The sequence below is a fragment of the Girardinichthys multiradiatus genome, chromosome 5 (genome assembly GCF_021462225.1).
Source record: "Girardinichthys multiradiatus isolate DD_20200921_A chromosome 5, DD_fGirMul_XY1, whole genome shotgun sequence".
Lineage (NCBI taxonomy): Eukaryota > Metazoa > Chordata > Actinopteri > Cyprinodontiformes > Goodeidae > Girardinichthys > Girardinichthys multiradiatus.
This window is the reverse complement of record NC_061798.1, coordinates 44,167,011-44,180,787: the sequence shown is the minus strand read 5'-3', so window position 1 is coordinate 44,180,787 and position 13,777 is coordinate 44,167,011. Positions and strand designations below refer to the sequence as shown.

The 13,777-nt window shown below is 43.9% G+C and overlaps 1 protein-coding gene and 1 long non-coding RNA gene across 3 annotated transcripts in view; one reads left to right on the top strand and one right to left on the bottom strand.

The window, feature by feature from the left end:
- The window catches only part of stox2a (storkhead box 2a), a 42,222-nt gene that overhangs the window by 18,277 nt on the left and 10,168 nt on the right, over window positions 1-13,777 (bottom strand). The window contains exons 1-2 of one of the 2 annotated variants that reach the window (XM_047365814.1): window positions 2,964-3,277; window positions 1,487-1,639 (exon numbers count right to left, since the gene is read on the bottom strand). In XM_047365814.1, coding sequence (XP_047221770.1) covers window positions 1,487-1,639; window positions 2,964-3,135 — 325 coding nt within the window. In that variant the 5' untranslated portion in view covers window positions 3,136-3,277. Of the gene's footprint in view, window positions 1-1,486; window positions 1,640-2,963; window positions 3,278-13,777 lie in introns of those variants that run through there. The other variant, XM_047365813.1, reaches the window with a different exon arrangement.
- On the top strand, window positions 4,260-12,177 carry LOC124868476. The gene is made up of 3 exons (XR_007038330.1): window positions 4,260-5,034; window positions 11,327-11,396; window positions 11,731-12,177. It is a non-coding gene; the product is annotated as an uncharacterized LOC124868476 (long non-coding RNA).

The following is a 13,777-nucleotide window of genomic DNA, read 5'->3' as shown; positions in this document are numbered from 1 at the left end:
GGGCCATATGATACTAGATCTTAAGGGATTAGACTGCTTTCATGCTCACACGTTCTATGTAATGCAGTTCTATGCTCTCACTTAAATACATCCGTTTTGGTCCTTTTCCTTCAGCTTCATAACCCTTTATGTTTCAGGGATGAAATGGTTGTTGGTCTAAACGATTACCTTAGTAAAATTCTGTATTAATATTTAGTTAGTATCTAAGTTCTAAATTGAAATTAACAGTGAAAGCCTATTCAGTTAGCCTGTTATTAAAAACTGAGTTTTTTTTTATTGTTTATTAAATACATTGCCTCAGAGGAAAGCAGAAGGAAGTGAAAGTAAAGCTGGGATATTTTAACGAGCAAAGAGCACAAACTGTTCAATGTAGATGTACTTTAGACTTTATATGGGAATGCTTTTTGGAGATTTTGTTTATGCTCACTACATGCAGAAGGAAACTACAATAACAGTCCCCTCCTCCTGCAGTTTGCAGTTGCACAGTGGCTAATGATACGTCATTTATCAGGATGTTTGAGCCTTCAGAATCACCTGGTTTCTCTGTTTATCTTGCCACCAGCTTGTCAGATTTATTGGACCACTGCCATTGCATTGGAGAATTTGCTTTTCCTTGGCAAGATCACCCGAATAATAATACGAGTTTTATGGAGATTCCTCACCACAATATCAATGTAGTTTATCCATCCTTGTTGTATCCGAGATAGATTATCCAAAATGGAAAATCGGCAGATCTCAAAACAAGCACTGTTGTTGTTTGTCGTATTGTGATTTGTACCGTTGTTTTCTTTTTCTGCTGTGTGTTTATTGTCCCAACTGGCATGCATGGTCAACCCGGTCATATTCTGGCCTCCATGCAGACGTCCGCAGGGAGTACTGTGGGACCCCAGTGGGCAGGTACAGATGATGAAATTTATTTTATTCAGGCTTCAAGCAGTCAAGCGGACAGAATAGCAGTCAAGGAGGTATGAATTAACTTATAGAAATGGTTTTGTAATCCTTTACGGACTGACAGTTAATGTTTTCTGATTTCTTCAGATCAGAGCACGAGGTTTAGCACGTTGATACATTTTAGCTTATGCCATGTGGTCAGACAGGTTCTATTTAAGTTATTTCTTGAACACAGGGGTCTCACAGTAATCAGGACAGGGTGTTGCTAAACCTGTTAATTTATGATTTACAGAGGGGGACAATAACTTTTTCAAATAGGGCCAGGTAGTTTGAATAGTTTTTTTTTCCCTGATTAACTTAAATCATCATTTGTAAACTTCATTGTGTATTTATTCATGAAATCCTAGTCTAAGAGTAAAATTTGTTTGATGATCTGAAACATCTAATTGTGGCAAAAAAGCAAAAGCAGAAGAAATCTGTAAGGGGAAATCTTTTTTTTCACTGCAATTTATATTTCTAATAAATTCCCTAGTATATTTGTTTTTTTTCCAAAGACATCATACTATGTATTTCATGTTTTTATGAAGATTTGTACCTGGAAAACTGGCAGTGAGGTGCTCCATCAGTGCCTCCTGGTTGACAGGCTTGTGGGCAGAGTTCATAGCAGATATGGCCAAGCACAAGATCTCCCCCAGTGGTATGAACTGTGACTGACTGATAGGTGACATACTGATCGGAGACACATCACCTGCAAAAGGAGGAGGAGGAGGCAGAGGCACAACAGTTAGATCATGAATGAACAGTGGGCGCAGCGTGTGAAGCTATGATGTAATGGTCAAACAGCAGCAGTGTGCACGCTGCCTGGAACGGCTCCTCCCCTCGTCTCTGTGCTTCCTTAGCCTCGCTCTGCATCTGCTGCTTCTTCTGGGTTAGCAAAGCGAGGCATCTGCTGCAGCAGCTCTGCAAACCGCTCATCTGTTTCATTTCAGAGAACCAGCTAAAGCCTTCCACAAAGATCGACCCATGTGAAATTCTACTCTGAGCTAACCCACACAGAAATTCTTGGTCCGCCATAAGCTGGCTTTGCTGTCAGTCGTAGCAAATGATGAGATCATCCTACAGCCAGAGCTTTGAGCTCTTCCGAGAACAGACATCTGTCTAGCTGGAAGGTTGTAAAGCAACACGCTGAATGCACCGCTGCAGCATCTGTGATGTAATGACCCTGTCCCCTGACCTACATCTGAGAATCACACGACACGATGAAGAATCCTTGACATTAAAAATTCCACATCTGATTCGAATTCAACATAAAATCCCCACACCTTTACACCAAAACCACAGAATCAGTATCACCCATCTCTGTTCTGCTTCTTCACCTTTAGCTCTGCGTCCTCAGCACTCTCAGTCAAATGGTCAGTTAAGCAACACTATGACGTTATCGCTGCTAAGTATCACAAGCCCTATAAGCTTTATGTGGCTGTAGAGGGCTTTACTTGGTTTATGCTGAAAACAAGCAAAGGGTGATCTTTGTGAATCTGCACAGAAATACCTTTTAGTTGTATTGAATTAGGACAGAGGAATATGCAAATATTCACAATGAAAGAGGCTTAAAGTGTTTGTTTTGCAAAGTGAGAATGGTCCTTCATAATTGAGACGAACAAAAACAAACACAAAATAAGAGTAAATGCCAAGATTTCTTCCAAAGGTAAAAGATCCCACAACAATTTATCATTCAGACACACACATCCAAACAGTACACACTGTACCTACTTTACCTTGCATCTACATTTTAAAATATAGGTCAGATAACACTGAAATTGTAAAATATATTAATAGTAAGATCTGAACCCGCTGAGACACAGTATAAAAAAATTCAAATGCTAGATCCCGTTGGGATCTAAAGGAAAATCGTTCCAACACTTCTTTGAGTCTACTTCACCATATCCCCTGCACTGGAGCTGAGGCAAAAGAGGGATGCAATGCAAACTTTCAACATCAGTTCTCCTAAACTCTTAGCTGCCTTGCTTAGAGAAGGTGGAGCTTCTGGCAGAAGGGGGGAGTGTCCGACTCACCTGGCGCACGATAACTTGGCGGGGATGGAGAAAAATGCGGAGGAGGAGGAAGATGCTGCTTCTGCACACGGATGTCTTTCTCGCTACGAGAGAGATTGTGATCCAACGGGCGTTCGGGAAGCTCCGAACTGGGCCAGGCCCGTCGCAGATTGGCGCTGCGGTTCTTCTTCATCGTGACCCCCTTTTTTTTTTTTTTTTTTTTTTTTTTATCCGGTGGCCTTCACTCCCCGGGGACCTCTGGGATAAGGAAGCGTGGGGGAAAAGGGCGGTAGGGGTAGGGACGGTGGGAATTGGTTAAATGGGGGAAGAAAGGGGGGGCGGGGAGGAGGGGTGGGGGAGGTGGGGAAGGGGGAGGTCGACCAACCTTAGGCTCAGTGCCTCCCCCGCATCAGTGAGAACGTCCCGCTAGAGCAATCACACACCAGACATGGCAGGAACCAGTGTGCGCCTTTACACACATTCACGCATCTCATTTACATCCACGAGCAAGCTGCAAACGACTGCGTTGGCGCTGTGGGCTGTTGTCATCGGCTGATCCGGAGCAGCGGAGGAGCAGGTGATTGCGCGAGGCATCACCCTTTCATCGACATCAGTCCCAGCCACCATTTGTAGCATCCCCATTTGCATGCGTAGGGAGGCACATTACGTAGCCACTCTGATGTGGGAGGAGGGAGCAGGAGAGATGGGGGGGAGCAGGGGTAGAGATGAGGGAAATGGGGCATTGGAAGCAAGACGGACGGTGAGAAAAGATTTCAGTGGAGCTTTTTGGGATCTGCTTGTTCCCTTTCAGTGGAAAGTAACAGGGAGGGGGAGGATCCAGAGGAGATTGATGGTTGGTCACAGATGCAAAGCTTTAAGAGGCCCAGTCTTTGACAATAGCTCAATTCACCACAGGAGTGCTCGGCCAATCCCCCGTAAAACAAAAGAGCTGGCTTAAAAAAGAGCCAGAAATAAAAGCTCCATTCACCCCGAGGGGCAGTGAAACCTCAATAGTAAGCCCAGCGCTGGAGACACCACATTCACCTCCATCTTTATCCCATCAGCCACAAGATCCCATCGTCCTTTCGACAACAGCACACCAGCAGAGGGTGGGGAGAAAAAAAAATGGTGAGCATAGAAATTAAATAAATAAATTTAGGAGCAAATATCCACAGTTTCCCGCAATCCAACGGTAGAAGCTCCAGATCCGATCGCCGTAGCATCCATTCATTAACGGGGGAGGGGGCGGAGGGGGGTGGGGGGGTGGGGATGCAAACTCCAGTCAACGGCAAATCTCTTTCAACGCTAATGCTGCAGCTGCTCCCAGCACCTCCAGGAAGGGTGTGTGAGTATGTGTGTGTGTGTGTGTGTGTGTGTGTGTGAGAGAGAGAGAGAGAGAGTGTGACAGAGCGGGAGAGTACGTATGTGCGCATCCGCCTGCTGCGCGCGATTGTGCATGAGCATGCATGCGTCTGTCTGGGTGATTGAGGCTGAGGGGATGGGAGGAGAGGATGCAAGGGAGAGAGAACGAGGACATGCGTTAGAGGCAGAGAGGAGAGTAAATAGGAACAGATCAACCCACACACGCACAGAAACATACAAAATATCAACTCCTCAGGTAAAGTCCAGGGGAAAAAAGGATGAGATCTTTGGCTAGATGTCCTTTGTTTCCCTCCCCCTTCTCTGCATCACAGACTGTCCTCTTTAAGGATGAGGGCCCCTTTACCCGCTTTCCCTCCTCTTTTTGTGCCTCACCTGACTGTTAGACACAACTCACAGCCGACGGGAACCATGCAAAGACAGCAGGTCTGACTCTATCTTGTGAAGTGGTTTACACCTGGGACTGAAACTTTGTTGAACTGCAGTAAAGGAAACACAAACGAACAAGCAAACCTTCCGACGCACTCCTCCAGACTCATGTGTGGAGAGTGAATGGACGATTAGAGGGACGGAACAAGGAGCAGAGTGAGAGGACAGGACAGGGCAATGTGGAGAGGTGGTGGTGGGGACGGAGCCAGGACGGTGTCACAACCAATCTGCTCCAGTTCACTGATACCAAAAAGAAAGACGAGAGGAGCAGGGGGAGGAGGAGGTGGGAGAGCAACGCCACACCAGCCATTTTACTTCTCAGTTGTGCTGCAACAGCCTTTGTTGCCATGACAACGCAAGCCGATGATCTCATAGCTGTTAGCTTTTGAATGCTGTTCCCTTAAAGAGCCAGTTACCCAAAATAGAAAGTCGACTGAGCACATAGACAAGAACTGGAAACACTTCTACACAAGACTGCTCAGTATAGGGAGAACAAATTTATAATATTATTGAAAAATATTATTGAATCATTTCTTAATTAAGTTCAAAAGTGAATATAACATTAAACTTTTCGTATAAATTAATGAAACCCAGTTTTAAACCTCTATGTTCATTTAGATGATTTTGATAATCCGAAATTTACTTTCTTCAAAAAAATTAATATTACTTAAGAACTATGACAATTTTTTTTAATTAGCAGAAATGTCTGCTTCTTAAAAAATGTGTCCATGTACTGTATAGTATATGGATTCAATACTTGGCTGGGGCTCCTTTTGTATGAATTTGACTTCTGGCACTGCTGAGGCATTGAGAAAGGCCAGTTAGCTTTGATATAAATTAAATTACTCAAACATTTTCTTAATATTCAAATTTACATACACCACTAATCTAATCAAATCTAATCTACGCTAACATAATAAATATATAACTTATTGGTCATATTCAATAATTTAGAATATGTGGTCTAATGAGACTTGTTTGTCAGATTAAACGTACCTTTTGAAAATAACAACCTTTAAGCAGGAATTAAACATATTTTAGATACATGTTTATATCAGTTGTAAGCATATAAAATCATCATAGTTAATAGAAATAAAGGCTTGAAAAAAATCTCTCTGTGAGCATTTCTATCTATATAATTTGTTCTCCCCTCCCTGGGCTGCCGCCTTACCTTGGTGGAGGGGTTTGAGAGTCCCAATGATCCTAGGACCTATGTTGTCAGGGGCTTTATGCCCCTGGTAGGGTCACCCAAGGCAAACAGATCCTAGGTGAGGGATCAGACAAAGCGCAGCCCACAGACCCCTTATGACGATTACAATAAATGGAACCAGTGTTCCCTCGCCCAGATGCGGGTCACCAGGGCCCCACTCTGAAGCCAGGCCTGAAGGTGGGGTATGCTGGCAAGTGCCTGGTGGCCGGGCTTTCACCCATGGAGCTCGGCCAGACACAGCCCGAAGAGGAAACGTGGGTCCCCCTTCCAATGGACTCACCACCAGTGGGAGGGGCCAAGGGGGTCGGGTGCAATGTGGTATGGGTGGCGGCCGAAGGCGGAGACCTTGGCGGTCTGATCCTTGGCTGCAGAAGCTGGCTCTTAGGACGTGGAATGTTTCCTCTCGGTGGGGAAGGAGCCTGAGTTGGTGTTGCAGGTAGAAAGGTTCCGGCTAGAAATAGTAGGGCTCACCACGACACACAGCTCTGCCTCTGGAACCAATGTCCTTAAGAGGGGCTGGACACTCTTCCACTCTGGAGTTGCCCTTGGTGAGGGGCGCCGAGCTGGGGTGGCCATACTTGTTGCCCCCCATCTTGTCGCCTGTACGATTGGGTTCACCCCGGTGAACAAGAAGCTAGCCTCTCTCCGCCTACCGGTGGGGGGTCGGCTTCTGACTGTTGGTTGAGCTTATACACCAAATGGCAGTTCAGGCTACCCACCCTTTTTGGAGACCTCGGAGGGGTGTTGGAGAGCGCCCCTCCGGAGGAACTCCCTTGTTCTGTTGGGGGACTTCAACGCTCACGTTGGCAATGACAGTGAGACCTGGAGGGGTGTGGTTGGGAGGAATGGCCCTCCCGTTCTGAACCCGAGTGGTGTGTTGTTATTGGACTTCTGTGCTCGTCATGGATTGTCCATAACTAACACCATGTTTAAGCATAAGGGTGTCCATATGTGCTCTTGGGACCAGGACACCTTAGGCCGCAGTTGGATAATTGACTTTGTTGTCGTGTTATCTGGTCTGCGGCCGCATGTCTTGGACACTCGGATGAAGAGGGGAGCGGAGCTTTCCGCTGACCACTACCTGATGGTGAGCTGGCTCCGATGGTGGGGATGGATGCCGGTCAGACCTGGCAGACCCAAACGAATCTTGAGGCTGCTGGGAACGCCTGGCGGAGTCTCCTGTGAGGCAGAGCTTCAACGGACATTGAGTCCGAGTGGGCTATGCTCCGCACCTCCATTGCCGAGGCGGCTTACCGGAGCTGTGGTCGCAAGGTTGTTGGTGCCTGTCGCGGCGGTAATCCTTGAACCTGCTGGTGGACACCGGCGGTGAGGGATGCTGTCAGGCCGAAGATGGAGTCCTATCAGGTCTTTTTGGCCTGTGGGACTCCGGAAGCAACTGATGGGTACTGGCAGTCCAAGCGGCATACGGCTCGGGTGGTTGCTGAGGCAAAAACCCGGGTGTGGGAGGAGTTTGGAGAGGCCATGGAAAATGACTTCTGTACGGCTCTGAGGCGAGGCATCTTGGGGGGGGGGGGGGTACACCACCAACACTGTTTACAGTGGAGAGGGTGTGCTCAACTCGGGACGTTGTGGGTCGGTGGGCGGAGTACTTCGAAGACCTCCTCAATCCCACCGACATGTCTTCCAATGAGGAAGCGGAGCCTGGGGACCTTGGGCCGGGCTCTCCAATCTCTGTTGCTAAGGTCACCGAGGTGATTAAAAAGCTCCTCAGTGGTAAGGCCCCGGGGGTGGATGAGATTCGGCAGGAGTACCTTAAGGCTCTGGATGTTGTAGGGTTGTGTTGGTTAACGCGACTCTGCAGCATCGCATGGACATCGGGGGCAGTTCTACTGGATTGGCAGACCGGGTTGCTGGTCCCCCTATTCAAAAAGGGGGACCGTAGAGTATGTTCCAACTATAGGGGAGTCACACTCTTATGCCTCCCTGGTAAGGTCTATTCGGGGATTCTGGAGAGGAGGGTCCGTTGGATAGTCAAACCTTGGATTCAGGAAGAGCAGTGTGGTTTTTGTCCTGGCCGTGGAACACTGGACCAGCTCTACACCCTCAGCAGGGTCCTGGAGGGTTCATGGGAGTTCGCTCAACCAGTCTACATGTGCTTTGTGGATTTGGAGAAGGCGTTCGACCGTGTCCCTCGGGGAATCTTGTGGGGGGTGGTCTGAGAATGTGGGGTACCAGGCCCTTTGATACGGGCTGTTAGGTCCCTGTACGACCGGTGTCAGAGCTTGGTCCGCATTGCTGGCAGTGAGTTGGACTCGTTTCCGGTAAGGGTTGGACTCCGCCAAGGTTGCCCTTTGTCACCGATTCTGTTCATAACTAAGGTGTTGAGGGTATCCGTTGTGGTGGCTCTGCTTTCTGCGGATGATGTGGTCCTATTAGCTTCATCAGCTTGTGATCTACAGCTCTCACTGAAACAGTTTGCAGCCAAGTGTGAAGCGGCTGGGATGAGAATCAGTGCCTCCAAGTCCGAGGCCATGGTCTTGAGCTGGAAAAGGGTAGAGTGCCTTCTCCGGGTCGGGTGGGATGTCCTGCCTCAAGTGGAAGAGTTCAAGTATCTTGGGGTGTTGTTCACGAATGAGGGAAAAATGGAGCGGGAGTTCGACAGACGCATTGGTGCTGCGTCAGCAGTGATGCGGGCGCTGTACTGGTCTGTCGTGATGAAGAGGGACTCAGGTAGAGCCGCTGCTTCTCCACGTCGAGAGGAGCCAGTTGAGGTGGCTCGGGCATCTGGTTAGGATGCCTCCTGGACACCACCCTGGTGAGGTGTTCCAGGCACGTCCCACCGGGAGGAGTCCCAGGACACGCTGGAAGGACTATGTTTCTCGGCTGACCTGGGAAAGCCTTGGGATTCCCCCGGATGAGCTGGCCCCAAGTGGCTGGGGACAGGGAAGTCTGGGTCTCTCTGCTTAGGCTGCTGCCCCCACAAACCGACATGGATGGATGGATGGATGAATGGATGAATGGATGGATGGATGGATTGTTCTACTTGGTAAACCGAGTTGTTGAAACAAATGAACTTTTCAGTAATATTCTACTTTATTGAATGGTGATGTCTGAATAAAAAATCTTTTTGTTCTAGATATTGATCTAAGTCATTTAAAATTAGAAAATATATAACGTTCTAATCCAATGACAATAAAATAAACTCAATGGCATACATATGCCTAAAAATTCAGCAACTTTAAAGTGCAAATAACACTCTACTATACTTTGTCAGGATTACATAGTCTATATTAATATTGTAATTGTGCTGTACAAAGCTCCAGTTCTGATTGTTCTGACTACACAACTCCTAAAACGTACATAGCTATTTCATTTGTATTTAAAGATGCATGGAACTCAACACATAAAGCTTCAGTGTTGGGAATACTCGTGGGCTGCCATGCAATCCCTGAAGGTCAAGTAAATTTGGTTGTCTCTATTGCACTACATCATAAAAGAAGTCATATAAAGTTACCTTTCCTGTTGAAAATGGTTACACATTTTTATATCCTTTTAATAGAAATACTAAATAGCCATATATATCATATTGAGACTTTTCAAGAGATACAAACGAAAGATCCTGAGTGACCAGAGTTTCCTCTGACTGTAGGAGGAGAGTGCCTTCCCTAACTGGCGCACGACTACTCCCTCCTACACCTGGTTCTTGTTTACAAGCCAGAAACTTGGGAGTTTGTAATGTCCTGGCAAGGAAACTAAATGAGCGCATTCCATCATTGTTGTTAAGGAAATACTATTTCGAAAGTACAGTTAGCATGCAACACTAAAGTGCAGTCTAGCTAACCAAGTCAAAAGCTTGCCTGTTAGATTCCCAGCAGGTTGCTTTAATATAGGAAGTGCCAGGCAGAGTGCATTTTTTGAGTGTTTATCGATGGCAGAGTCAGGCTGCGCTGCGCCGATCTGAGCAGTGCACAGAATGCAGGACACCAGTGATTATGTCGTCCTTTGCCTAGGCCGAAGTTACAAGCTTTTTAACTTGGGCCCAGTGTTCTGTGACATCATCCTACTGCCTCCAATCAGAAAGAATCATGTTTACAAAAATGTGTGCAGTAAAAATTATTCTTAACAAGAAGCATGTTTCCCTAAAAACGTCTACCAAAATTCTGTGGGTGTTTATTCTATATTTTACTTTAGAGTTGATCATTGAGTCCATTTGTTAAAATAAATCTTTAAAAATGTCCCATCGTTTCAGCTGGCAGTGACTCTAAATTTATCTTGCTACTTGTAACCGAATTGGAATTTAATTCATGATTTTTCCACATATCTTGCATCAAGGCAAAATTGGCAACAAGTTTGAGTTTTGAAATGCATATTTTCTGTCATACTATAGTTCAAAGTCATTTTAATCTGATGTCAGTGTCACAGTGACCAGATTTTGAGGATTAGCGTAGGGTTATGCTTGCCCTCATCCACTTGTTGCTCGGCCCCCCTGGTTACTCCTAAGCATCTCTTGCTTATAAGAAAGACAAAGTCAGCTGTTTAGAAAAACTGGATGTTAAAAGAAACAGAGACCCTCTTATTATACACATAAAGGTAAACCGGTTTTGAAAGTACATTGGCAAGCAGAGAGCGACATGTCTACCAAGCAGCTAACTACAGGGTGGCTTTTGGAGCAGACAGCCTGACTAATTAACCATCCATCCATTTTCTATAGCGACTTCTTCCATACACGGTCGCAGGTTAGCTGGTGCCTTTCTCCAGCGATCTACAGGTGAGAGGCAGGTGCACCGTGGAGAGGTCGCCAGTCCATCACAGGGCAATACAGACAGACACAACCATGCAGACACCCATTCACACCTAAGGGCAATTGAGAAAGACCAATTAACCTAACACAATGTTTTTTTCACTGTGGGAGAAAGCCAGAGTACCTGGAGAGAACCCGGTGAGAACAAGCAAACTCCATGCAGAAAGATCCCTGGCTGTTAGTCGAACCTTCTTGCTGCAAGGCAACAGTGCTACGAACTGTGCCACCATGCAGCCCACTAATTAACCAATTAACAAGTATAACAAGCTAATTAATATCAGATTGTTATACTTGTATTATTCTATAGAGAAAAAAATGAGACAAATGGGATAAATACAGTGTACTTTTAAATTAAAATTATCATTACATTTTGTGGATTCGCTCTGCCCACTAAGGTCCCCCAGGACTGTCCATGCACAGCCCTGATTTTTGTGACCTCACTGGACAAACAAATTACTACATTTTGTAAAGGGGACATATCATGCTTTTAAATTCTTCCTTTTCACGCCTAAATCATTCAGTTGTGGTCTATATAAAGTGGAAGTGCAATGCTTTGGTCTGAACTTGTAACTCTACAGGCCTCTCTTTTTCCCCTGTTCTAAGGTGTGTCTGTGAGCATCTGGTGCGGTCTCTTTAAATGCTATTGAGGCACTTCACACCCCGCCCCCTCCAGGTCAGAGAGCATTCCACTTTAACCCTTTTTGTCTGTTTTGTAGTTTGATAGCAGAAATAGAATTAGCTGATGGTGCAGAAAGACAAAAACAGCAAAAACAATGCAAAACTGTTTATGTGATCATTATTTTCAAAACACGCAGTACAGTTCTGTCCTCAAGGAGCTAAAAGCAGCACATAGCACTAACATAAGCAGAAGGCACGATACTACTGCTATCAGAACAATGGCAAGAACGTCATATCAACACGCAATAAATTCATGTCTAACATAAAGTTTGTTGTAATTTCAACATTATTTGCAGCTTATCGCTTTGTGTTGTCCATTGTTTCCATAGACAGATGGAACTGACCCCTTAATCAGATGAAGATTTTCAGCAAATCCTTCTTGATACTGGCAGAAGTTCATGAAGCACTGGTCCTTGAAGTGGGGAAATAAGAATTTTCCCACTGATGTGGTTACATTTCCATGAAAAATAAAATTTAACCAGACACTTTTACTTTGGTTCTGATTCTGGGAGATGGTGTAATGAATTGTGTGGGTTAATACACCCAGTAACCAAACTTTTAGACTTATCCACATGCAGCTTCGGCATACTTATGCTTGGACTACAAAATCCAGCGAGAAAGAAAAATGGCAGATACGCGAAATGAATATCTGGAAGCCCATGGCCTTGATCGGCTGCTCCGCAGCAAATACTGTGACGTAAGAGTACCAAAACCATAACAGAGAATAGAGAAAATTGAACGGATGAAAAATATTACCCAAACAGAATATATAAGCAGCACCTGGAGAGAGTAAATTAAACTTTTCTGCACTCCTACAGACTCCAAGTACACAACAAAATGTATTTAAGGGCTAAAAAAGTGGATTATGCATATGTCCTCCGTACCTACTTTCTATTTTAGGTGTAGCAAACTTTAACTTTTAGCACTCAACTTACAGCTCATGTAAATTAATCCTTGATTTTCAAAATATCTTTAGCCAAAATTAAGTAATTAAATGATAAACTGCCGACTGATTTTGAACACACCACAGGGGAGTGTGTTGGGTGTGTTAACACACTCATCTGTGCTCTAATGAATGTTATAGTTATACTAATATATGTAAGTGTAGTAATACGTGCTACATTATTTTACCAATATTTTACCAATCTTAAACAAAAGCATTTAAATCATGTTATATATATTTTTATTTGCTGTGATAACACCATCATAACAAGAAACCATATTTTCACTCAAGGTTATAATTCCACTAAACCATGTGTAGACAAAACTTGCAAAAAAGTTTTCCTTTGAATGTATTAAATATACATGAGACAGACAGGCAGGAGGCTGCAGCAGCCAAAAAAGTTAATATTTTACTGTGAACAGCAATAAAAAGGGTGAAAAAAACTTTCTAAATAACAGCAACAGGAACTGGAAGTTTCATTCAGTCAATCGCTTAGATACAGATCATTTAAAAATGCCAAGATTGGGAGGATTGGATTAGCACATTGATTATCCACTCCTCAGGGCCCACTGTCCTTTATGGCCTAAATGTAACAGAATGTAAGCACAGTTAGTACAGCATTTACCTGAGATATTAAGTTTTGGTGCAGAAGTCAATAATTCATATATCAAATGTAAATAGGTTTATATTTATGTTTTTAATAAATATTATTAGTTATTTTTATTTTAGTTTAGTTTTATTTTAAAACTGGTTAAAAAACAATATATTACTTCATTTTATTTTGGGCATCTTTTTTACATGTATTTATTATATCGATAAGATAATGTTTTTCATTATTTTTAAAAGATTTAAGTTAACCCATTTCAAGCAACAACAAAAAAATAAATAAATCCAAATGAGTAAACATGGTATTATAAACAATATGCAACATTTGATCGAATGCATATAGATTTTTTTATAAAGGCTTCGGTCCACATTACTTTTTATTTCTTTGCTCTAACCCAAAAAATAAGCCCAGTTAAAAATAAAGTTGAGAGTCTCCTCAGAATTATACATTTTAAAACACTGTATTGCAAAAAAAAAAAAAAAAATAGAGTGCTTCCGAAGTAAAAACACCCTTAGTCCCCAGAGGGTTTTTGTGAGCAGTTTGATTGACTCTTGGATTACAAATTCTGTCAGAACCTGCTCTTACTGTCCACTTCCAGTAAGATAATGACTACTCATAGTTACTTAGCATAAGTTCAAAAGAGCAGACTTGCTTTTATTTGAAGCCAAACGCTGTCTTTCTCTGTTTGTGTTGCTACATTACCACCATCGATTAAACTATGATACCTGCACGTGCACATCTTTGATTTATTTGGATTATAGTTTGCCTGAAAGATAATAATTTAATGTAAAATAATATAAAGTTCCTGAAGTTCCTGTAAGGCACA